Here is a 24,194-nt window from a genome sequence, read left to right on the forward strand (position 1 = left end):
TGAACTGAAATTACCATCATATGTTCATTTAAAAAAAAAAAATATTAGTAAAAAACATGGTGGTACTATTTTTATTTCGCTTACACTCATGACTTACACTCCCACGTTCCCCTTCATCTTTCATAAAAAGGCAACAAAATCCTCTAGTATAAAATGCAAGTTTTTTTGGACGAGACGAAGATGAACATTGAACATGTGACATTTGAGTAACTATTTTATTCTTTTGAAAACTGAAACGTCTCACTTCTCACTCCTCATTTCTCACTGTGAAAAGTGAGTAGTACGAAGTTGGTAGTGAGACGTCTCACTACTCATTTCATGCTTCTCATGTTTTACAGTGAGAGAAAAAAATGAAGAGTGAGAAGTGCAACGTCTCTCTTCTCATTCCTAATTTCACACTTTTCAAATGACCTTTTCGGCTAAATGTCCTATTCGGCCAAATGAGCCTTTCGGCTAAATGACCCTTTCGGCCAAATGACCCTTTCGGCCCAATGTCCATTTCATCCAAATGACCCTTTCGGCCAAACGACCCTTTAGGCCAAATGACTTTTTCGGCCAAATGACCCTTTCGGCCTAATGACCCTTTCGGCCAAATGACCCTTTCGGCCTAATGACTCACTCTGGGATTTTTTAGATCCTCGGCAGTCTCCCATGACACACCTTGTGGAATTCTTAGACACAAATCATTTTCCAGCGGTCTTGTTTTTGGGGTAATAACGCCCAGAGGAATGGCTTTCTGGGAAACAACATTTGGAGTAACGGCATTCCAAGGACATAGTGGTAAGAAGCCTTTTTGGTCGGACTTCGCCTAGTCCCATCAGTGTTGCGAGGCGCTCATTAGATTTTAACCAGTAAAATTGTGTTGCTTTCACCTTTCTTCTCAATGAATTTTACTCAATTTCCATCAAAAGCAGGATTACTCATAGTTCTGAGTAGTGCCGCTGTTGCCGGAAATTGAGAAAAATTTCCTTTGGAAAGAAACTGACGGCAATACAATTCTACTCAGCCGCTGAGTAGATGTCAGTTATCATGAATCGCACGAAACAGTATGAACGGATTACGTCGACCACTGACTGGCAGAATGATGACCATATTGAACTATCACCTCTCATCATGGCATCACTAATTTTACCATTAGGATAATCAATTTTTAAACTGATATGACGATAGTTTGTCCATCTTTCCATCCGATTCTTGGGAATGTTCTTTCAACGCCTGGACAAGTGATTAACTGATCTATGTAATACAATTAAAAATAGGATATTTAAATAAACAAATATCTACAAAAAGATAAAAACGCTAACTCATAGTTCTTCTTGTTCGTAAAAGTTAAATATTTTTTATTTTTTACAAGTTCAATTGAATTTGGTCATAAAACTCCTAGATAGAAGATAAAATAAAAATGTGTTCCAGCTCAAATAAAGAAAAACTGTGATTCAAGTTTTCTCCTCACAGCATTGAAGAGCAAACAAATTTCATCGACACACGTCCACGTCTTTTCCATCACGGCTGGAAAAGTTGTGCACAGACATTCATGTTATTTTGCGATTGAACTAGTCGTTTCCGTTTGGAAATAGCTCCGCACGGGTGTCATACAATGCGAAAAAGTCTCATTTCTCATGAACTCCAAACATGGCTATTAGTGAGAAATCTATCCAAACGTAGATAGCGTGGAAGGTGACATCGCAAAGGTGACGACAAAAAAACATAATCGTCGTTGAATCTTTTGTATTATGGATTTTTTGCATGCCTTAGTTACAGGCACATTAATGCAAATTGACAGCATCGCTGTTGTTACAGTACCAGAAGATAATGCCAGAGGAGGGTATTTCTCGTGAAATTCTATTGATATTTATTACCACATTTATATATCTCTGTACAATAGAACAGAGGTCTTTTCATCCTCACAAAATTGGGTAAACATTTCGATCTGTGATTTCTAGTTAAATATCTCTAATCTATTTTAAGGTCAGGTTTGAGAAATTATTTCATCTGGTGAATGCAGCCCTATTCCATTTCAATGTACAGAGAAACGTTACAACGTGGTAACAAATTTAATGAGTTCCCATTTTTCACACCTAGCTGCCATCACTTTTCACCACATTTGCCGATTCATAATTGATAGCTCGTCAAAATCGAGATAATTGTCTTAATTAACTGACGACACAGTTTGACTGATTTTCAACCGATCATTCCTTGAAGGGATGCACAAACACCGATCGAGCAACAAGTTCTCACCTTTAAGGTTTACATAGTCGGTCAATGTTTGTAGGACTGTTTAGAACTACCTTTGAGATAACCTACTATGCAGTTACATTGTTACCAACAAGAAGCGGAAATAAAACTATTTCATCAACAGTTTCTGTCACGGCTTCTCAGGCGCTTTTGAATCAAATGCTAACATTGTTTAATTACATATTTATTTCATACAAATACTTAATATATCATAGGATTGGAATTCAGCTGAGTAACAGAAGAGGACGGTTTGGATTCAAACCGGTTTATGACTCATATTACAATCACTGGCATTATGACGTCCTAAAACATTTTTCGCAATTCTGAATCAAAGAACCTGTTTGTACAGATCGTGTTTGAATAAAAAAAACTGCCAACTATTTCACATCTTTGGAAAGAGTATTGCACTACTCGCATAATCAGCATTTACTCAAAAAGCCCCCAAAGCACCACGCATTGATTAATTTTAGTAAAACAACCTTAGGCTCCTTTAAGGAGTTATAACTAATTGGAAAGGATTTTTGAGCAAAATAATGAAAATGTTAAGAAGAAAAAGGTTTCGTCCCTGTTTGAGGAAGAGATACATTTGAGAAGAACTGTACTTCATCTTTTCAAATAAAACTCAAAGGTGCAGCCCAATCGGGTTGTACGCAAAGGTGACGTAGGACTACGTAGCTATTCGAAATTGATGGTATTTGCCATAATAATTTGTGTCGTTTTATTAACATTGAGCAAACTGCTCGGAGTCCAACTGAATCAAGAAGTCGAATGGTTGTTCCCAGTTGGATGGACTTTAATTCTCTAACCGTGGAATTAACATGACTCATCGGCCGCTGAAGCCACTCGACTGGCTTTCAGTCGGGGACATCTTAATCCTTACTTTGCCACGTACGCTTACATCTCGGGCGAAAACCAAACGTTGCAAAAAAATATATTTGCGTTTAGTTTCACGCCACTTCTGATTCTGCTTATTTCTTCTTTATTTCGGCCATTTTTGAGGATGGTGTCCTCCAAAAAGGTATTTATACAAAAGAAGGTTGATCCGACAATCCGATATGAACTTTCTTCAAAGTGCAAAACTCAATCGTAACTAGCAAATTTGATAGCGCGGCGGAGGGAGATGATGTAATTAATTTGAACGGATGGAATCATTAACAGCAACCAAGCTACCACGCCACCGAAACCACCGATGCCACCGAAACAATCCATTTTCGAAATTAACTTTTTCTTTCCATAAAATGCTGGTCCTGAGAAGAACCAATTTTCTTTTCCCAATGCGTCTTTCCAATAACTAACTGCATCCAAACGCTTGTCAGCATCTTGCGATGAAACTGTCCGACCGCCACTTGATGATTTTTCGCTAAACCTCCACCATTTTGAAAAAAAATTAAGCATTGCCAATGCTACCCACGCCTTCGTGCTGCTGTGTCCGCTCCGCTGCATCAAATTTTGTCGAACCGCTCATTCCGCTCTTTCCGCGGAATCCCGATCTAAATGGCTCGGGCGCGCCGGACAGCAGCTTTCTTGTATTCAATAAATTAAGCCCGTTAGCCCCGCCCCTTTGTGATCTGTGTGGGTGTAAATATAATGTGCACTCATAACGATTAATGAAAGGGCGGGGCTTATGGAGTTTCTTCATTAGATATAAGAAAGCTGCTTACCGACGCGCGCGAGCCATTTTGATCGGGAGCAGACAACGGACCGTTCGGAGAATGACAAATTCTAAGAATCCTATGAAATTTTTTCGCAAGATTCTGAATTTGGTTATGAGATGTTGTTTATCTAAGATGCGTATTGTTGCGAGGAATGACAACAGAAATTTAAGTTATGATAAATTATTATCACATTTTTTCTTAGCAAAATTATAACAGAATAAGTTATGTTTCATTTATTTGTTAGAAAATTTAGTTATTTTAACAACATCCTGAGCCAAGTTTATTACAGCCTATGTTAGAAAAACAGTTGAACTCAGTAGTACAATATGATATAAATTTGTTATTCTCTCCTGATTGGGAAGCCACCATTTTATACAAAAGAAGGTTGATCCGACTATTCGAAAAAAACTTTCTTTAAAGTGAAAACTCAATCGTAAATAGCGAATTTGATAGCGCGTCAGAGATGATGCAGTAAATTTTAATGGATGGAATCACTAACAGCAACCAAGCTACCACGCCAAACCCGATGCCCGAAACAGTCCATGTTCGCAATCAACTCTTTCTTTTTATAAAATGTTGGTCCTGAGAAGAACCAATTTTTCTTCTCCCAATTTTCCAACTAACTGACACCACAATTTGTAATAAATTTTCAGCATCGGCACTGGCGGTGCGGGAATGCCACAGTGCTATTTTTATGGTCAACCCTTTCTTCGTATGAAATGCTAATTCGTTGAGGTTGAATGCAGCAACACATCGAGCACACCACCAATGCGATGGATTTCCTTTGAAAATGTTACAAGCGCCTCCGTGATGTTGTGTCCGCTCCGCTGCAATCGCTTTTGATGCGTCTGCTCTGCGTGAAACCTTGTTCTAACTGAGGATTAGATCCAAACCCGCAAGTGATTGATTTTGATGTCTGTGCTTGGGATGCATGTACGTGATTGGTTGGTTGACCTATTTCTAAACTGTTTATCAATTATCAATAATAAATAGTTGAAAACCAGTATTTTCAAATAAATACAAAGAAGCGTTGACTCATCCTTGATCGAATGGTCCAAAAAAATTGAAAATCCATCGAGAAACGGCTTAGATATTAAAGTTTAAAGTCTATCATATTTTCGTGACGGCCCCGATTTTTGCAATCGTAAAGTGTACCCCAATATAGAAAACACAGACGTAGTCCTACGTAAAAAAAAGAATTATAAACGCCAAATTGCACGTCAAACTCCTTGCAGGTTATGGGTTGTGAATTTCGCTTTTTAGTCCATAGAACAATTTTGAGCGCATCTACATTTTGGAAGCTACTGATAACTATATTGTGTTCTACAACAACTGCATTTATTACCACGATCGCTGATTTGACAAATTCATCGTTGACCTGTATTATCAACAACAAAGTGTATACAACGAAACAAAGTGTATATGTACAACTCATTGGTAATTTGGTAATATTGCAATGTGTTAGAAAAATAGCTATTTGCAATAATTGATTATTTTCAATCCAAATGATCGTTTTTAATGGGTGTTCAGAATATGAATCGAGATGGTATGATTGCATATATGTACGTACATAGTACTGAACAATGTGGCTTCAGCGTATTTGAGCAAACATATGTAAAAATACAAGTTTAAGTTATAATTTTTTGATACCAATCATCTGATTCATAGGATTTGTTTGAGAAAGGTCAAACTACATTTGAACAAACAGTGCTGTGCGGGGTTTCTCATCACATAGAGCCGCGCGCTTATCAAGTTGTAAAAACAACCCTGCAACGAGAGCCAGAGCAAACAGCAGGTCGTCTTTTGTTGTCGCGTAGGCACTTTGGCTGCGGTTGGCTGTTTGGAACCGATCTTGTAATAGAGGGTAAATATCCGAACTGGTGTGTCTACCAGGTAACCGCCCGCCGCCGAGGCAACCGCAAGTCAGCTTTTTTTCAGTAGGATTTCACGTTTGTTATTATAGCGCCCGAGCCTTGGGTTGGTTTACATTTCTGGCTCTGCTGCGAGAGTTTTATGCCGTGCGCCGGCCGGCCGGCCGGTTAATGGCTCCTGTGCATGGGGATTTCGAGTACCGACTGCCGAATTGCGTTAGCCCGTAGAAGTACGGGCTAGAAAGATAATTGTACCTTCCGAAAATCGAGCTACTGCTTCAGATCGATTATAGGGGAGAGTGTCATTTAGAATATGTTCCGTTGAAATGGGCTTCTCAAAACGATTATGCGAATAACAGACAGTAATGCTATATTAATAGTCTAGTCTGCTTTACATACATATATGAAGCAGTATGGAAGAATTCTGGAAAATGATAGACATCTGTTGACTATTTATTTATTTATTATTGATGCTTGCATGGCATCAAACATGTCAGGCAAACAACAATTCGATCAGGGCTAATGTGCAGACCCTTTTAATAATTAAATGGTATTTATGGTGACCTAACTTCCAGGAACGGAGCACGAACGTTTCATTGCTGTCGTAGATTTGAAAGTAAAATTGAATATTTTTTTTACGCGATTTCAAGATAAAAACAAATAAATCTGAAACAGAAAGCAATTTCGTAGTTGATACATATATAGTACTGCTGGACAATTTAATAGATGCATTGGCCCTTTTTCATACAAAATAGTCAAGTTTGACGGCCCGGTCCTCATTAGTGGATCAATCGATTCCGCTGCAATTTTCACATAAAGCTATATCCATTTAGAATCCGGAATAATAAAATCATCTATATCTCGGTAACGGATTGATGAACAAAGAAGGGTAATACATCAAAACAAGGGTAATTCACTGTACTTTAAGGAAAAATTATTGATACAAATAATTTCTTCTTGTTTCTAGTGAAAATTCGCACCTTCTTCTTTATTCCTCTCATCAAAAGTTTGTTCAACATTTTGGTCATCTGAGTCGCGACCCGAGCTGTTTTTCCACTTTTTCCACTTTTCTTAAGCTTCCGCTTCATTACTGCCCAAAATGTCTCGATGGGCCGGAGCTGTGGGGAGTTGCGTGGATTTATGTTTTTATCGATGAAATCTTCGTTATTATCGCGGTACCACTGGATGACTTCCCGGCTGTAGTGGCAACTCGCCAAATCTGGCCAAAACTTCACGAGACCTTTATGGGCTTTATGGAAGGTCGACCGCGGTTTTTGAGACATTCCTCCTTGTACAGCTTCGAGTCCATCGTCTTATTCGTCACAAACACTTAGGTCTTTGCCCCACAGTTGCATATCCCTTGCCAAAATCATCCGTTTTTTTTGCAAGTTTGTCCAAAAATCAAACTTAAACTTCGCAGGTACTCGGGTGTAGAATAAAAGGCAATATATGTGTATAGCCAGAATATTCCATCTGGGTAATCAGATATCATTCCGACCACGAAGCAGTGAAAACGTGACAGGATAACTTAGTTGTGAGCACCCAAACCCGAACAGTAGCTTAGCATAGAAAAGTAGAGTTTAGTGCAAAGGTTGAGCGAGCTGGTAATAAAAAGTAGTCTTTCCGGAAAGCATTGACTAGAGTCTGTAAGAAGGTGGTACGAGAAAACCTAACCAAGACTGCTCAACACTGCGTGAATTGCAGTAAACTAAAAGGGCTAGAAGTCCGGCCGCGAGCCCACCTTGGTCAGCAGGCCCAACCTACACGTGTCGACAAAACGAGTGACACCCTAGACGGTGGTACGTGTCGACCCGAACGACCCGAACTAGAGTTTCCATCCCGGGACATCCCGGGACAAAAAATCCCGGGATTTCAGAAAATTCGGGATTTCCCGATTCCCGGGATATTATTTTTAAAATCCCGAAAATCCCGGGATACCCGGGACAAAAAATACTGTTTCATTTCCGGTTCGCAAACAGTGTAATTTTTCTTCTTACAAAAGTTATTGGTTTTGAACGCGAAACCCAACTTAGAAGATGAACTCAAATCATAAAAACCTCCCATCAGACATGATTTTTTTCCAAGTTCGTTTATTTGGTAGGCTCAGGCATGTATACGAAGCCAAGGTTTTTTGTGATGCACAATCGATATCATCTTATTATTAAATTAGTGAGAGAGGAACAGACATGGAAATATCGGAGAGAGTTAATAGAACACCTTTACAAAAAATATTAGATTCCCTATACCACTCAATGGAGGGCTACTGACTGATACTTTTCCAGCAGCTACAGCTCTCTATTAATTAAACGACAAGTATCTACAGTACAATATCAGCTACAACTATTTGGCGCCTGCTTCTTACCCATCTCCCGTCTACAGAAAAGTTGTGTAATTGGGTACGCTAGCTGATGTTCACCTTACTAATCTCCTCGCACCGCCCAACATTGAGTCAGTCTTCCTGAGTTTATTGCTTCCAAAACAATTCTTGATCCAATTCATGTCCTTCCAATCGACGTTCGTACAACAAACTTTCCATCACATGCGCAAGTACGAGTGGTCCGATCCCGATGCTCTCCTTTTTTTTTGTGTATCGCTTCGATCAAAATCAACTCTGTTCAACAGGCTGCAATCAATTTGTCCAATTCTCGGCTTCTGTCAAAATTATATACCAGCTTTAATCGCGTAATCTATTAACCCCATTATCGTTAAATTATCGAGTTCCCATATCTCCAATAAGTTATGTGCCCAGTACGATTCTACTGCACATCTTCCATCTCTCGTCACAAGCGTATTGAATGCAATCCCAGAAACTGTCTAAACCCAATGCATATTCAAAACAATGCAAACAGTCAAGCCGACTTCAACCGCCAGCGAACCCTTCTTCTCGGACTCGGCGATCATATATTCCAAAAGGGTACTCTACCTTCCGAGAAAAACGTGAATATTATTTGCTTTTTGAAGTCGTTTTTTTTTCGAAAGAATTGAATTGAGTTCCAATTTGAAATCTGTATTATCTAGCCTTTCTAAAATATTAACTTTACCCCTGAACATTGTATAAAATCGTTTTTAAACCAAAAAATAAGTTTTTTAAGGAAATATCGAAAATCCAGGATCCAGGATTTCCAGGATATACGAACAAGTTCATCCCGAATCCCGGGACAACGAAAATGGCCGGGAAATGGAAACTCTAACCCGAACCCTCTCAGCTAAAGCTTCCCAGTTATCGTAGACCACCGTACTAGCCGCCTGCAACCACGATCAATACCGCCGCTCTGTAAGCTCGTATGCGGCCAGCCGCCGTTCGGTAAGCTCAAACGGCAGGCAACCGATATAGCATCGCAGCCACCGTTCGACGGCTGATGGTGTATGTCAAGGATTTAAGCTACCACCCACCAGCATAATGCAACAATCGCGCGCAACGAAACCCACCACCTGTGCAGCATCCATCTCGACAGTGACGTACGCAGTAAGCGATACCCGATACTAACCCCTAGAAATTAATGTATTGGAGAATGGATGGCGCTCATTGATGAAAAACCTATGTTTGAATGAAACGTTGAGTTGTGAAGTGGAAGGTTTATTGAAAGATACGCAAATCGAATGTTTTTTTTTGTTCTTTGCGGCAATTTTAGTTGTTTATTTCCAATTATTCTCCGTCTGTTGGTTTCACACGAACGGTTCGGCAGTGTATGATTTTCGGACAACTTGCCCTGAGGTCTCTAGCCGGAACGGGAAGTTTATAAATTGTTAAATCGCTCCTTCGCGGTGACCTCGGTCACCTGGCGCATAAGTGAAGGTCGTGAGCTCCCTTTAAACCCTGAAAACAGCCCCGCCCGTTACAACTACTCCTCGTGCCGTCACCATGTAGAATTTTTGGCTAGGAAGCTGTCCAAAATCCATTTTGACGTAGGTTCCATCGTCGAAGAGCAGGATTATCAACGTGGGTGTGCAGACTTTTTTCTATCCTTTCGACTTCCATCTGGAATAATTTTTGACACGCTGCACGAAACTTCGTGAAACTTATACCACAGCAAGTGGGCGCCTAGGTAGACAAACCGCTGTAAAAAAGTTCTTGCAGCTTTCACTTTCCGTGCCGCTGCAATAGAATAAATGATTCCGGATTCTAAATGGACATAGCTTTAAGTTTTTTAAATATCAGTCTTTTTCATTCACACATTCAATAGTTACAAGGATTTTACGATAAGAAATTTTCAATACAAAAAATGTTTTGCAAATAACGTAAAAACTATACGTATACAACAAAGGTATCTTCTGCGGAGTTCTGAATTATTAGGAAACACAAAACTCTGCAGAAGATATCTTTGTGTTATACCTCATCATTTTCACGATTTTCCAAAACAATTTAAACCAATATAAACAAGAATACCGAACCATTTCAATGTGTATGTAGATGCAAAATTTACAAAATCAGCTACATTTCACAATGATCCCCTATTCAAAACAGTAAGGTTTTCATGACTTTCTAACGCATTTTAAAAATGTTTAAAAAATAGGCCTGGGGCAGAACGCCCGAATGGTGGTGTAAAATAATGGTGAAGTTCCAGGGCTGGTAGCGACCGATGATGCTCAAAAAATTGACTTTAGTGACCAAAAATAACGAAAAAAGGGGCCAAATAGTGACTTTCAGTTTCAGTTGCAAGTTCGATGAGACGAAATCAAGCGTTTTTGGGTCGAAGGAGAATCTTTATTTCGTAATTTGTGACGGAAAACATCTTTCACACACCACTCTTTTCTCTTAGAATGAACTCAGAAGAGAAACGAAAATCGTACACGCTAACAACTAAGTAAAATTATGTTGCCCTCTCTTTCAATCCAACGGAAATTTTACTCAATATCAGTCAAAATCAGGACTACTCAAAATTATGAGCAGTCTTGCGAGCAAATTAAATTTTTAACGTCACTGGAATTAAGCGAAACATGGTTATTAATCATAAGACCTGTTTTTCTTTCCCGAAAATAATTACTCGGCGAAAATCTGCGTGAGAATAAGTGAAAATTGCGATCACTGGATTTGCTGAACACCTACTTAAGAAAGATCCAGAAAATTCTACGATTTGTCATAATTGCCACGGAAGTTTTTGGAATTTTCAGTGCGAAAGGAACAACAGTACGAATCGTTTTGGTAGAAAACGAAACAAATTTTTTTAGATTGTACAACGAGCCTGGGATTGAACGATCGACCTCCTGCTTATAATGCAGGACCATGTTCTCTGAGTTTTTAAATATTTTTCCTCCAAAATACGCAGATTTTCGGACTTGCTGTATTCATGAACGATTTTTGCTATGGAATTCAACAGCGCATGCAATCTTCAAAATTGGGGAGACCTGGTATTCTTTCTATACCTACTCAATAAATATTTTTTTAGAGCAAACCCTTCATTACATATGTCAAATCTACAAAAAAAGGCCGCTTGAGAACAAATTTTTGTATGGATGACTAATGAGGGATCCAGTCTACTCATATTGAGACAACAACTCAAAATCTGAATTTCCTGAAAATGGGATGATGTTGGCATTTTTATCATGAAGATTATTTAGCATATTTATGGCTTTGTGCTGTGAAAAAAAATGATAGCATTTGGTCATTATTGGGAGAAGTTGTTCAAATTTTGCGTGGTTTAGTGCCCACGCAAAATTTGAACAACTTCTCAACAACATCTACAACATCAAAAACATCTTTAGTAGGGACAAAACAAAGTAAATAATAAAGTAAATAAGGTTGTCAAGCGAAAAAATAGCTCGCCACATAACAATCATTTGTCTAGAGGATCTATTACAGTCGGGATTCGCTGGTTGAGATTTTAATACTTAGGTCACTTGCTAGTCGAACCTTCGCTGGTTGGGTCATGGCCCAACTAAAAAGCAATCGTACGTCAAAATTCAATGTAAACACTGGACATCCTTTAGGATGTTCAAGTCGAAATACACATGTTCAAATGGCCGTCAGTTGACCCAACTAAAAAACCAAATTCGTTAGTTGGGTCGAGGTCGTGGCCCAACCAGCGAATTGCGACTGTATAAAAATACGTTATAACAATACTACTTTAGTTCTCGGTAAAACAGGGGAGAATCAAATCTCCCAAGGGATCAAGTCTCCCCACCTTCCCTTACTGTAAAGTTTGAGTTTTTTTTAAATCAAAATAAATCAAAAGTCTTCTGCTTGAATGACTGTTACGTAAAATTGTGACGTAGAATACCTTCAATTAGCTACTGGTGAAATGCGAATAAGAACAGCGAATTTATTGGCTGGCTAAGTTTCAGAGCGATATTTTTTCCAAGATCCTTAATTTCATACCCACCTTAATCAAAGCATCATTCGACGGACACTTAAAGCTTTGTTAAAAAAATATTTGTAAATAGTTTCAAAATAGTTGAAAATAGTGACTTTTTGCGAGAAAAAGTGACTTCAATGACTTGAGGTCGAAAAAAGAGACTTTTTAGTGACTTTCCCGAAAAAAGTGACCAAGTCACTAAAAAGTGACCCGCTACCAGGCCTGTGAACGCATGGTTGTTTGTTTTTTCTTAATGTATTGAAAAAAAAAATGATTTGAATGAATATGAAGGAGATTTACTCACTTTTTCCAATGGAGATCAATAATGGATAACTAATTATGAATTGTAATGGTAATATCCGTTCATAAATGTCTTACAACAGATAATATGAGTGATATTATGAGTTAGGCCATTTTGCCCCAGGGCAGAATAGGAAAAAAGGATGTATTTTTGGCCAAAATTATGAATCCTACAATAAACAGTGGTATTCATCTTAAAAGCATAGATAGAAAAGAAAAATATTTTTTCTGAGCCTTCAATGGGGTATGGGGCCAATTTTCGGCATAGTATCGATTTTTGTCATATTCTACAAAACCAACGGAATTTGGTCACTTTTTGGCTTGTAATAAGCCTGTTTGATGCTGGATAAAATATTAATGGTCATATAAACTGTATATTCGTGTCACAGACAAATGGACGCAACACATGTTTCTTAAAAGATCAAAAAGCTCTATCAGCTTCTGGTGTTGAAAATTCACTGAGTAGAACTTATTAAACCAAAAAAGGGGGTTCAGATTCAATTAGCGTTATATTGTGACATCAACGAAATGGAATTTCATTTATTTGATATTTCATTAAGATTTCTTTCATAATTATAAAAAGGTATTGTGGCATAGAGTCATTCAACACACTACTCATCCAACACGTTATGACACGTTATGGTTTAATCTATAATTCGCTCCTATAATGTAGTAATGTCAAAATTGTAAATTTTGAACAACTTCCCTTTTCGCTGCGTAACGCTTTTTATATGATAGATTATTTTTTCTTGAATTATGCCCAACGTTAAGGCGTAACCATCCCCCTTGAAATATTATGTAAATTGTGTTCGTCATTAAATTCAATGCTACTTTACATTATTGAGTACCTCAGATTAAAATTGAAAAATAAGAAGTTTACCAAAACACTTGATTAATCCCCTTAGCGGTAATGTTGTCTTTCTCGTACATTATAAGAAAATGTATTTTGGTCATAACTTGTGAGCCCATAGTCCGATCCAGCCTATTTTTAATAGGGAGCAATGGACCAACGTTCTCTGACGAATGTAACTTGTTGCGATTAAATCGGTTTAGAGTAAGTGCTTAAAAAAGAGTTAGGACCATTTTGGCTCACACACATACAGACATTCACACACACGTACACACAGACATCACCTCAATTCTTCAAACTGAGTCGATCGGTATACAACACTATGAGTGTTTGTGCTTTTTCAAATGCTTTTAGAGCGGTCATATAGCTTCTAAGTATACTTAGTACACGAGAAAGGCAAAAAAGGGGAAATTTTTAAAATTCATGTATCTTACAAAATTGTGAATTTGGGCAGAATTTTATTCATGGTCCTCAAAGCTTAAGAGTTCAATAGTGTAGTGCATGATGTTTTACTGCGGGGTATTGCGGGGTACCAAACTGTTTTGTTTGTTAAATATTGCGTAAAATATGCTTTCACAAAACTACTAAAAATTGAATTCTGGATGTAACTATTATTACATTATCAACCCTATTGCATAGATCTGTTTAAGAGCTTTGTAACGATATATAAATATGTTACTTTTGAAACGAAAACATGGCAAAGCTGACCGTTTTCCCAAAAAAACGCAAAAATATCATTTCTAGGGGGGCCTAGTTTGAACCCCCCCACCCCTCCCTAAAAAATCTAAAAAATAAAAACCGTGCTGATTATAGAAATATATGTAGGTTATAAGCTGTGTATTCATCACATTTTACTCGCCCAAATCAAAATTGGCCTTTTGGTAGTGTTAACCACAATTTTATATGGGGCTGTCCTATTGTGCAGGGGTGCATTATGCACTGTTCTCCCCTACTCAAAATTTCCTTCGGCTCGCTTGATTCCGTATAAGAGGAAGAGCCGCCAAAACGCCACCCGCCTTACAGTGAGGCAAATTGCTTCAGCGGCAGTAAACGACGATGTACCATGCGCCTCCACGTGCTGTCCATATCAGAATGATGATTAGCCGACACTTACAATATGGGGAAGAGAGTGAGCAGGCCATTAATCGAAAAGCTGACTACCTACAATTTGTCCAATTTATGTACCACATGGAAGTATTAGGCGCCCCATACACGCTCCGACATGTTGAACAACTTTGACTCCGCCCCCAGGAAATTTGATTCGATCGGAGTAAAGTCGGATCGTCTGTGGGCAAGTTGTACTGTCCAACAGTCGTACAACTTGCCCACAGACGGTCCGACTTTTCTTCGACAAAGTCAAAGTTGTACAACATGTCGGAGCGTGTATGGGGCGGGGCCCCTTGTACACAGGGTACGAACATTAGAGAATATTGTAACGTTATGTTTATTAAGTCAAAGGATATGATATGGTTTGCAGTGTTGGTAAAATCATTCATAAAACTCAATCATTGAGCGCTCCCGCGCGAACTAACTCGTTTGCGATTTTAAAGGAATGCATCACGTCTGAGTTTTTCATGCTAAAACGGATCATTTCACTCATTTCCCAAAAAATCATTTCGCTCCAAAAAGTGTTTAAAAACAATTTTAGTGTAATTTAGTGTTTACACACGCAAGAGTATCCATTGTTCAATGCGTTGAACGTTAATTTACTGTTAATTTACGAAGGAAAACAAAAGAAAGCGTGTTTGTGGTCACTTTTCTATAAAATGTGTATTTCTTATTGAGATTTTCTATAATCAGTTTCCTCCCTTTTCTCTAACGAAATGAAAAGTAGATATCCTGTAAGAGAGGAAAGATTTCGAATAGCAGTGAAATGCAGTGACACTACTGTCACCGAAAACATGCAGCAGAACATTGTTGCCAAATTTAAATGGCATTTTAAATGTAAACCATCGTTTTCATCTGTATTATAAGTTGATGCATAAGTAACTATAAGATGGCTAGTGTCGCTCCTGTTCGCATAAACAACAGTTAGTTTTCATCGGCGTAGAAGCTAAAGTATCGGTAGGGGAAGTGTACCGGTTTTGTCCACCTTAGTGCCTAATTTGGCCAACAGTGAAAAATGCATTATTTCCATAAACTATCGATCATTTTCCACAGCGAAGGTTCATAAGGGATATATCCCCTGTAACAGCTAATAAAACCTTTGCAAATAGCTTTATTTTCTTATGCGATAAACTGGCCAAATTAGGAACAATCCCAAAACAGGTACAGTTACCCTACTATAAAAGACAAATGTTGTCGATAAAATGAATCACTCACTACAACATAGTGCATCATAAATAGCCAGGATGAGATTATTGAGTCATAATTAAAAAAAAAAAGAAAAAAAACTAACTACAGCGCTATTAGCGTTCTAGTACTTATGCTTCTACTGTATTATAATTCAAAAAGCACTCAGGCACTCTTTTACTATCTCATGTTTCGCCTTGATTACTGTCAACTTCCATTATTTGTTAAAGCTACGACGCCAATTTTTTAAAAACTGTTTAGAATCACTGTCAACCATCAAATATTTTTATACGATTCTGGTCAAACAACAAACCGGTCACGCTTCGGTACATTTTATATTTTTTGTATTCGATTTTTTCATGTACGCATATATTTTTAATACAATACAAGTTATATAACGAGATAGAACGAGACACAATTTTTGACGACAACGTCTATTGGTTTTATTTCATTTTGTTTAAAATTAATTTTGTTCAGAAGTTTGATACAGGGATGGAAATACTTGCATCACGAGTAGAAAACAACACTCTCATACTCGCAAACATAATGCCTTCGTTTTCTGGCACTTGAAATGTTCGCTAGTAAGAAGAAGAGCAAAAACGATTTTTTTTTGTACTTTTTTCGATCAAATGTGATTAGTTTTATTTCAAATAGACACAGTAACGTGGGGTATCGAAATCCGTACACTTAAGCACTTCAGTATATGGGAAAGTCTCTAGAAAATACGAATCAAATGCATATGAAACGTTCTTCGTAGATTCAGGTGCACGAAGGCTTTTTTTAAGTGTTTCACTTTATGCATTTTAATATGTAGTTGTACAACATTTTACATGATAAAATCTATATTCATAAAAATTATTCCTGTCCGTCTGACTCTTTTAGATTTCTTTTAGATTTCGAAACCACTGAACCGATAAGCGTGAAAATTTGTATGCAGAGGTTTCTGGGGATGGGGAAGGTTCTTACCATAGAAATTTGTGCATAACTCGAGTTATAATTAAGCAAGTGGAACCAAATTTGGCATGTGGAGATTTTTGAAGATAAGAAATGTTTCTATGGTGAATTAATCAATTTTAGGCGAGACGAAGTTCGTCGGGAATGCTAGTAATGAATAAAATCCAGGGATTGAATCCTAAAGAGAAAGAGCAAGTCTCTCACTTATCATCTCTGTATACATATACGATATGTAGCATCCCGCGAGAGACTTTTTTTTTCGCAAGTTGTCATGATAGAGAACTGATTCGAGAGGCTATACCCCATGATAAATTTCTTTTAGAAAACTCCAAATGCGGGGAGCACTGGCTCTGATGATGCATTTCAACTTGTTCTACACAGCTGTGCAGTCACCAATTTTTGGCAGCTACAAAAAATAATACAATTTTGTTGCTAACTTTTCATCCCGTTTTTTGTTTTTTTTTGTCGTTTTTTGTTATCATAGTTGCTGCTTTTATGGAAATATTTGAGAATCTAACTATTACAAAATTAGCATCGAATTCTCGGAAGTATCAGAGCATGTAAGGCAGATGATTCTTGTCATATTGTGTTTGGGTTCTGATAAGGGCTTGTTGCGAGGTGCGTTTGTCAGTAACAAACTCTGTTGACGACAAAGGGTATATTGTTAGGCGTTGCTCGAATATTGATTCCCTGATTCATTACCTCCTGAATCGAAATCCGCCCACAGTCCACAGAATCTAAGAATCAAAATCCGTACAGTTATTTTTGGACTAAATAGTTCAAAGTTCCAAAAGAGTTTATTCTTATTTTCAATGATATAAAATTACAGCACTTTCGTTTTTTGCGTTTATTTTCATGCCCCAAATATGTGCATCGAAATAAATGTAAATTAATTGTAGAACACGCATTAGGTGTTAGAATATCTCAGTATCGCTAGTTAAGGCATCTTGGATTTTTGTATGTAATGAAAATTGAGTTTACGTTTACACTGAAAATGTAGTTTTCACCCCCATGCTGGTCTCTCATCTCAGGTCTCTCCCATCTACTGACAAAGTGATTCAGTGTTGGTGTATAAGAATCTTGAGAGTCCAGATTTGTGTTGACTGTAGCAAAAAATATTCTTTGCAGTCTCTGGCAAATTTGCTTCTGAAGTACGTTATTCAGAAATAAAAAGTTGGAATAATAAACGATTGGGAAGGTGCCGTTGCCATGAAGTTTTTTGGTTTATCATTTGCAAAATTTGTGTTGTATAAGTTGTACAAGGTTGATAGATAAGGAAATATCATTAATTATTTTTATTAAAAACAATTCTGTTATATCTGTGTTTCGTACTCCTAAATATTTCCAGCTGGGGTAGATAACAAAATCGAATGAAGTTTAACTGCTCTTGTAGAACAAGATTAGCATGCAAGATGCATTGCGTACACATCTTAGAAAAGGAATAAAAAACGTTTGGATTTATTGAATGCTGAATGTATTTTTCCAGTCCGTTCAACTTCCACTTTATCGTCAGCTCACCAAAACCACTACGTTTTCCAAAATGCTGGATTTTGAATAAGTTAATAACATTTAAGTCTTTAAGGTGACGACGGCAATCGTCATAACTTTTGGCTGCGCGACTATCTTCGTGGTAGGTATGCGGCGCGTAGAAACCGAATGGGTGTAGCGTCGTGCAATGTTATAACGTATACTATAGTTTTTTTTTCGCATTCTTCATACGGCGAGAATGACTATTGTCAGCCCTGCATAATACAATTTACTGAAATCGCAAAAATTAACTGAATTCCAGCGAAATAAAGTAAGTGTGAGGTCTTTCTTAGCCTACTGAAAAGAGATGGGACTATTAAGGAACAAGGACATAAAAGAATCATAGTGTTTGCTGACTCGGCGAACTTTGTCTCGCCAAAAATTGATCATTTTTCTGATACAATTTGTTGCGTACATAATTTATCCAGAAAAAATGGGTTCTTCAGAATGATTTTCATTTCAAAATGGGAAAAAAATCATGCTAATTGTACGAAAAACCATTTCATCGAAAAGGTTGAGCAATGATCTTCAAAGTATTCCAGTTCCATCATAACATTTTTCTTCGTAAATAGAAGAGGAAAACGAATATAAATTAGCAACAATTGGACTGCCTATTCTTGAGTGATGCGCGGTCGTACAAATGCCAACTTTGTTTTATATATACAGAGAAGAGATGGCATGTGACATTTTGGAGAGATTTCACTGTCTCGTTTTTGAATTATTATTTTTTTTGGCGGTGTACTGCAGGCCAGAATATGGAATCATTCAGGTGTTATGGGTGTGTCAAAAATTTTGAAATAAATTAAGCTTTTAAGATTAGTTTAGGTCAAATAATGTCAAATGACATTTCACAACACTGTTTTTTATTCTAGCCATTTTTAACATTGAACTCAGACATGGTTTGTTCTATACTGAGGCAAATGAACATAAGAATTTCAATCAAATATGCCATATGGAAATTTAACACAACGAAATTGGTATGAATTTCAATAGTTTGCCTTTTGAAAGATGATTTTCATTTTTTTTTTCAACCATGGACGTCGGGGCTGGGGAGATTTTTTGATATGATGTTCGCAGTTGTCAACTGGAAAAGTTTTTTGCATTATGGGCCAAGAAAAGAAACTATGAATAACTTTTTTTTCGCCCGGGATTTTTGAAAGTTGTTGAATTATTGCACGTTAATTTAAGTATGTATTGAAAAAAATATTTCTTTCTAAGCAACCCTTATAGAGGTAAATCGTTTTTGATGTGAAATAAACATTATATAAAATCCCAAATAACATTTTTAGTTTTATAACGCTCTTTAAGACCATTATTTACTCTACAAGAGTGCCTTAAAACCATAATAAAACCAACATGTTACTTGAGAATGATCAACATAATAAAAATCTGGTAAAAAAACGACAATTTTTAAACATCAATTTCTAAAACATAACTTAACCAACCTGTTTTTGATATATACCTAAAACAAAGTGAACCCTTACTTAAAGCGTGTATTTAACATTGAACCTTATTGTAGCCAGAGAAACTTAAACGATCAAACAAACCGTTGTTGAGTAACAATTTCTTGAAGAGTTTTAAAACATTTTTCTTAGGTTCTAAATAGTGTCACTACCCTGGAATTAAAATATTTGACAAAAAAATTCAAGCAAGGAGTATAACTGAAAAAAATATTCATATCGATGAATTCTTGTTGTATAATGTTCTCAGAACTTTCTTCAAAAATTGAATATCAATTTTTATACTAGATTGAACGAAATTGTAACAATTTAAACCTTAATCTGCGGCGTGAAATCCAAAATACTTTTAGAATGACATATAATGTCAGCGGACATTATGCAAAGATTTCGCTTTATTGTATCAGATTTTATGTTTTGAGCAGCGTACAATTTGACAAAAAATAATGAATTATCAGGCGCTATGCGTTTGTCCAGATTTATGATTTTTTTAAAGATTCTAATAAAAGCACAAATCAAGTAAGTCAGCTGATGTGCAAATGAAATATTACAACACTGTACCTAGTACATCCATGTAAAAACGATGTAGAAAATGCGAATTTTTAATCAAAATTTATATAGAGTCTATAGAGCCATACAAAAGACTACGTGTATAAGTTTACATCATTCACTAGACAATTTCCATAAAATATTCGCTGTACCTAATGTTTTGAACTTTTCATAAAAATCTAAACCAGCCTGCAAATCAATCAAATTACAATTGCTAGTTTGTTTCCTTGTTGTTAAGTTTTATTAAGTTAATTTTAAGGTTTCAAAAATTAATCATAAAATCGTTTCTCTTTTTTCAATTCTATTTAGGTCTCTATGTTGCTCACTGTTCTTTTCACAGTGTTTTGTTTTTGAACACGTGTAAAATCCTTCACACACAGGTTTGCTCCGCTCATAGCGAATTAAAGTATATACACTTCGAATGAAGTGGCTTCAGCATTTATTTACACATCTGTTTTCCCAAAATATCAACCACACATGCTGCGTCACATTGTCTGGCCTTCTGTCTATTGATAAATTAGAAATCCAGACATCCCAATGGTCGTTGGTGCTTTATAAACATCACAGTGCACAAATTTACGCGAAGCACGCTTAGCGTGAACCCCACCTCCCAGTTGCGTGTTCTACTAAGAATGTGCTGGCTATGATTCATCTATGGACGAGCACATTGCTTGTCATATAAATTACATGTACGTAGAATCCTGACCCCCTCTAAATATGCCAGTGAGCATTGCACTCTTCAACACCACTGGTCGGAGAACACTTACCCCAAGAAGCAGCGTTACGGCCGAGAACGGTCCCCTCATTGGAGTTGTATAGGAACTTGCCGAACGGAATCGGGTCCGGTTTGCTCCTCATAAACACTTCTTTCTCCGCCTCGGGAACTGGGTGGCTAGGTGATTTTGGTTTTGACATTTTTATGCACTTTTGCAGTTGTTCAACAAATATTCAACCAATCAACTCCGTCTTTAGCACGTACGCATACAAAGCGGCAGTGTTCTTGCAATGAAGGGCTTCAACTTTATCAATGCAGCATAGCTACACGCTTCTCAGAAGGCTACGAAATCAACTTATTATTCTGTTGATACTACGAAGTACTTGCAAAACAAATTACTTTCCGATGTTGTTACACTTGAACTGAATTAATTTTTATATAATACACGGGCCAAATTTAGAATACTGAAGCCAAAATCCTACTATTCACTTTAGACTTTTCTTTCATGTACCACTGCGAATACCTGAAACTTGTGTTCAGAATGGTGCGCGCGCGAGAGCAAAATGATGGGAAAAATATAACGACCGTGACGGAAAAATCTATCCCTGATGGAATAAGGGCGTCGCAAGGATGTGATGTGAACGTTATATTTAAAAGCAGGGAAGGCGAGCAAATATTCTAAGTTTCAAATTAAAAATAGAATGCCGTCTATCGAAAGGGAGTTTCCAATTCGCGAAACCGTCCAAACAGGTCTTCGATCGTGAAGAAACTGTGTGTATTGTTGATGCTTCAACGATCGTTCAGCCCGAAAGCAATTTTTTGTTCTTCACAGTTTATCCACCATGGGGCCACACATACAGGTGATACCGCTGGATAGGGTGACCAACAGTTAAGGTTGTGAAATAGCTAGGAAAACGTTGTTCGCTGCCACTACTGTTGAATGCATTCGAATTTTCGTGTCACCTTTATGTATTCTACGATTAAAGTAATCGATGTTGGACGAACTCTGGTAACTCCATCTGCCACTTCAATACATTTCCATTGCCCAGTTGCAGAACCAGTTTTCGTTCCATACTCTCTCATCGGCATTACACTTTCTTTTCAAACACATCCACGCTGGCCATTGGCATTCCGTGGACGGTTTCGCGGTTACTGTATTGTGTGTTCATCGTGTTCATCACAGCTCACCATACAGTCAACGGACACGTTACACGCGTGCAAAGGCAGCGCACCCATGGCCCCGGGGTTGCACTGTAGTTTGTTTCCTTTGGTGGTGTTTGTGCCACGCATGCCTACAATACACCGCTAAATGTGAACAAAGCGGCAAAAACGGCACAACCGACAGGTTGTTGATGAACGGAGGGTTTCCCAGGTAAATAAGCAGTTTCATGGCATGAAGCTACGCGAAGCTCTACTATCGTGGTATCACGAGAGGCAGGAGTGATTCGAAACCAGACTAAAACAGCACAGTTGACTTGTAGCTTTTAGGAAAATCTGTAAGCAGGAAATTTATTACGATACAACACAAATTAATTGCTATGGTTAAATAACAATTATTTCTAATTTTCAGAAGATGCAGTAATATTTTGAATCAGGAATCATTGAAAGTAGCGCACTCCTGACCTTACGATTGTCTTCACCACGTGTGTTGGAAATCAAAGATGATTTATTACAGCTGTTTATTTTGGCATACAGGGTTACTATTCTCGCTTTTCAACTCATAGCTTCAATGTTCAAGTTCATACTATCAAAAACAGTGAAATTGGAATAAATAGGAATTGTTTTATTATTTTATTTTTGTGATTTTTCCAGCAGTGAGCACGCATGTTAGCTTAAAGTTGGTGTTTTATTTCTTTGCTCCGAGTTGAGATGAATTTGTTATGTTAGGATGAATAAAGGAGCGGTTTCCCTATTCGTGTCTGTTGTTAGAGATAAAAGATATTTTAGTTACCAGATAAAGATTGTCGCTTCGGTTCCCTTTGTTCTGCTTTCCGAAACATGTGTGGTACCTAACTGTCAAATCGTATGTATTTTTCCTTCATTGACATTTAGATCCCCTATCCTCGACAGCAAAAGATGTTCCGGACAGCGACGACAGCGAAAATCTTTATCTTGTAACTTAAATATCTTTTTTAGAGATGGACCTTGCTTACACTGGAACAAAATATTTTTGAATCAGCTTGCGCAATTTTGTATCTGAGCAAAGCCCAGATAGGCTTCAGTAGCTGTGAAAATTTCGTGTGATATCTTACTGCACAGCATAAACGTATGCTAAAGCAATGATTAAGTGCTGATGACAGATGGAATATGTCGACAAAGAGTAACTTATTTCGGTGAGAATGTGGTGAGCCATTTTTCCCCATTGCAACGTTTTCTATATAACATAGTATTTTATTCTTTACATTTTATTTTACTTTAGTACGATTTAACATGTAGGAGAGGTTTTCGCGCTTTTGTAACACTTTTGTAAGGATAATTCAATTTACTTGTGAAAAATATAATGCTTGATCTGAATTCTCCCTCCCCTTATAGTTTACATATTTGTTAACGGTCCCTAGGGGACTTCTCCCTGTAAATGAGTATTTCGAGCAAGAAACCAAATTGATTGTACAACGCCGTTGTTCAACATATGCGCCTTTGTTGTGACATCAAATAGTCACAGGTGTGACGCCAAGCAAAGCTTTAGTTCATTCTAGTTCAAGTCTGGATGGTCTGGATGCTGAATATACAGATGGGTAAACAACCCACACTATGAAGTAAATGAATTTTATAGCACAGAAAGCTTCTTGAAGTCAAACCTCCCTCGATGTTCTATAACTCGATATCGACTCATAGAAGCATATTATGCCATATTGAACAATATTTTCTAGCTTACTGTGATGGTCCCCTCAAACAGCTTTCTATAAAATTTTTATTCCACATCTCTATACATATTTCCTTGAGATGATGATCCCTTCAACATCGACTCATGGAAGTTTGACTGTAGTTCTATGCATTAAACGGTTAAACGGTTGTAAAATGCATGCATCTTTTGAAAGTTTGTATTCGTAATTAATTTAGAAAAAGTACTACCGTAATCCAAAATGGAATAGAGATTGTTATTTTTTTTTGCTTCTTTGACAACATTTTTATCGAGAACGCCATTATGAGCATTCAATGACTTCAGATCCTCAAATCCATTGGCCTTTTGAACTGATTTGAATCCTATATGATACAGGCCGGACTCGATTATCCGGAGGCTCGATTAACCAGAGGCTCGATTATCCGGAGCTCGATTAACCGGAGAAAATGGATCGATTATCCGGAGTAATAATTTTACCCATCTTGCAAAAATAGAAATATTATCTTTGTGTATCCGTAACGTATCCAATATGTGCAAGACATATAGTGACTTTCTCGCTTTCCCTAGGGAACATCCATAAATTACGTAACGCTCAGAGGGGGAGGGGGTGTTGCCCGAAGTGTGACAATCCATACAAAAATTTGCAATGATTCA

The 24,194-nt window shown here is 37.4% G+C and overlaps 1 protein-coding gene across 3 annotated transcripts in view; it reads right to left on the bottom strand.

Annotated features, from left to right (window-relative positions):
- The window catches only part of LOC134212164 (sodium/potassium-transporting ATPase subunit beta-2-like), a 116,003-nt gene that overhangs the window by 70,824 nt on the left and 20,985 nt on the right, over window positions 1–24,194 (bottom strand). The window contains exon 1 of one of the 3 annotated variants that reach the window (XM_062689778.1): window positions 20,751–21,473. The exons of the other annotated variants lie outside the window; for them this stretch is intronic. Coding sequence (XP_062545762.1) covers window positions 20,751–20,898 — 148 coding nt within the window. The 5' untranslated portion in view covers window positions 20,899–21,473. Of the gene's footprint in view, window positions 1–20,750; window positions 21,474–24,194 lie in introns of those variants that run through there. 3 annotated transcript variants of the gene reach the window in all.

This window comes from Armigeres subalbatus, chromosome 2 (assembly GCF_024139115.2).
Source record: "Armigeres subalbatus isolate Guangzhou_Male chromosome 2, GZ_Asu_2, whole genome shotgun sequence".
NCBI lineage: Eukaryota > Metazoa > Arthropoda > Insecta > Diptera > Culicidae > Armigeres > Armigeres subalbatus.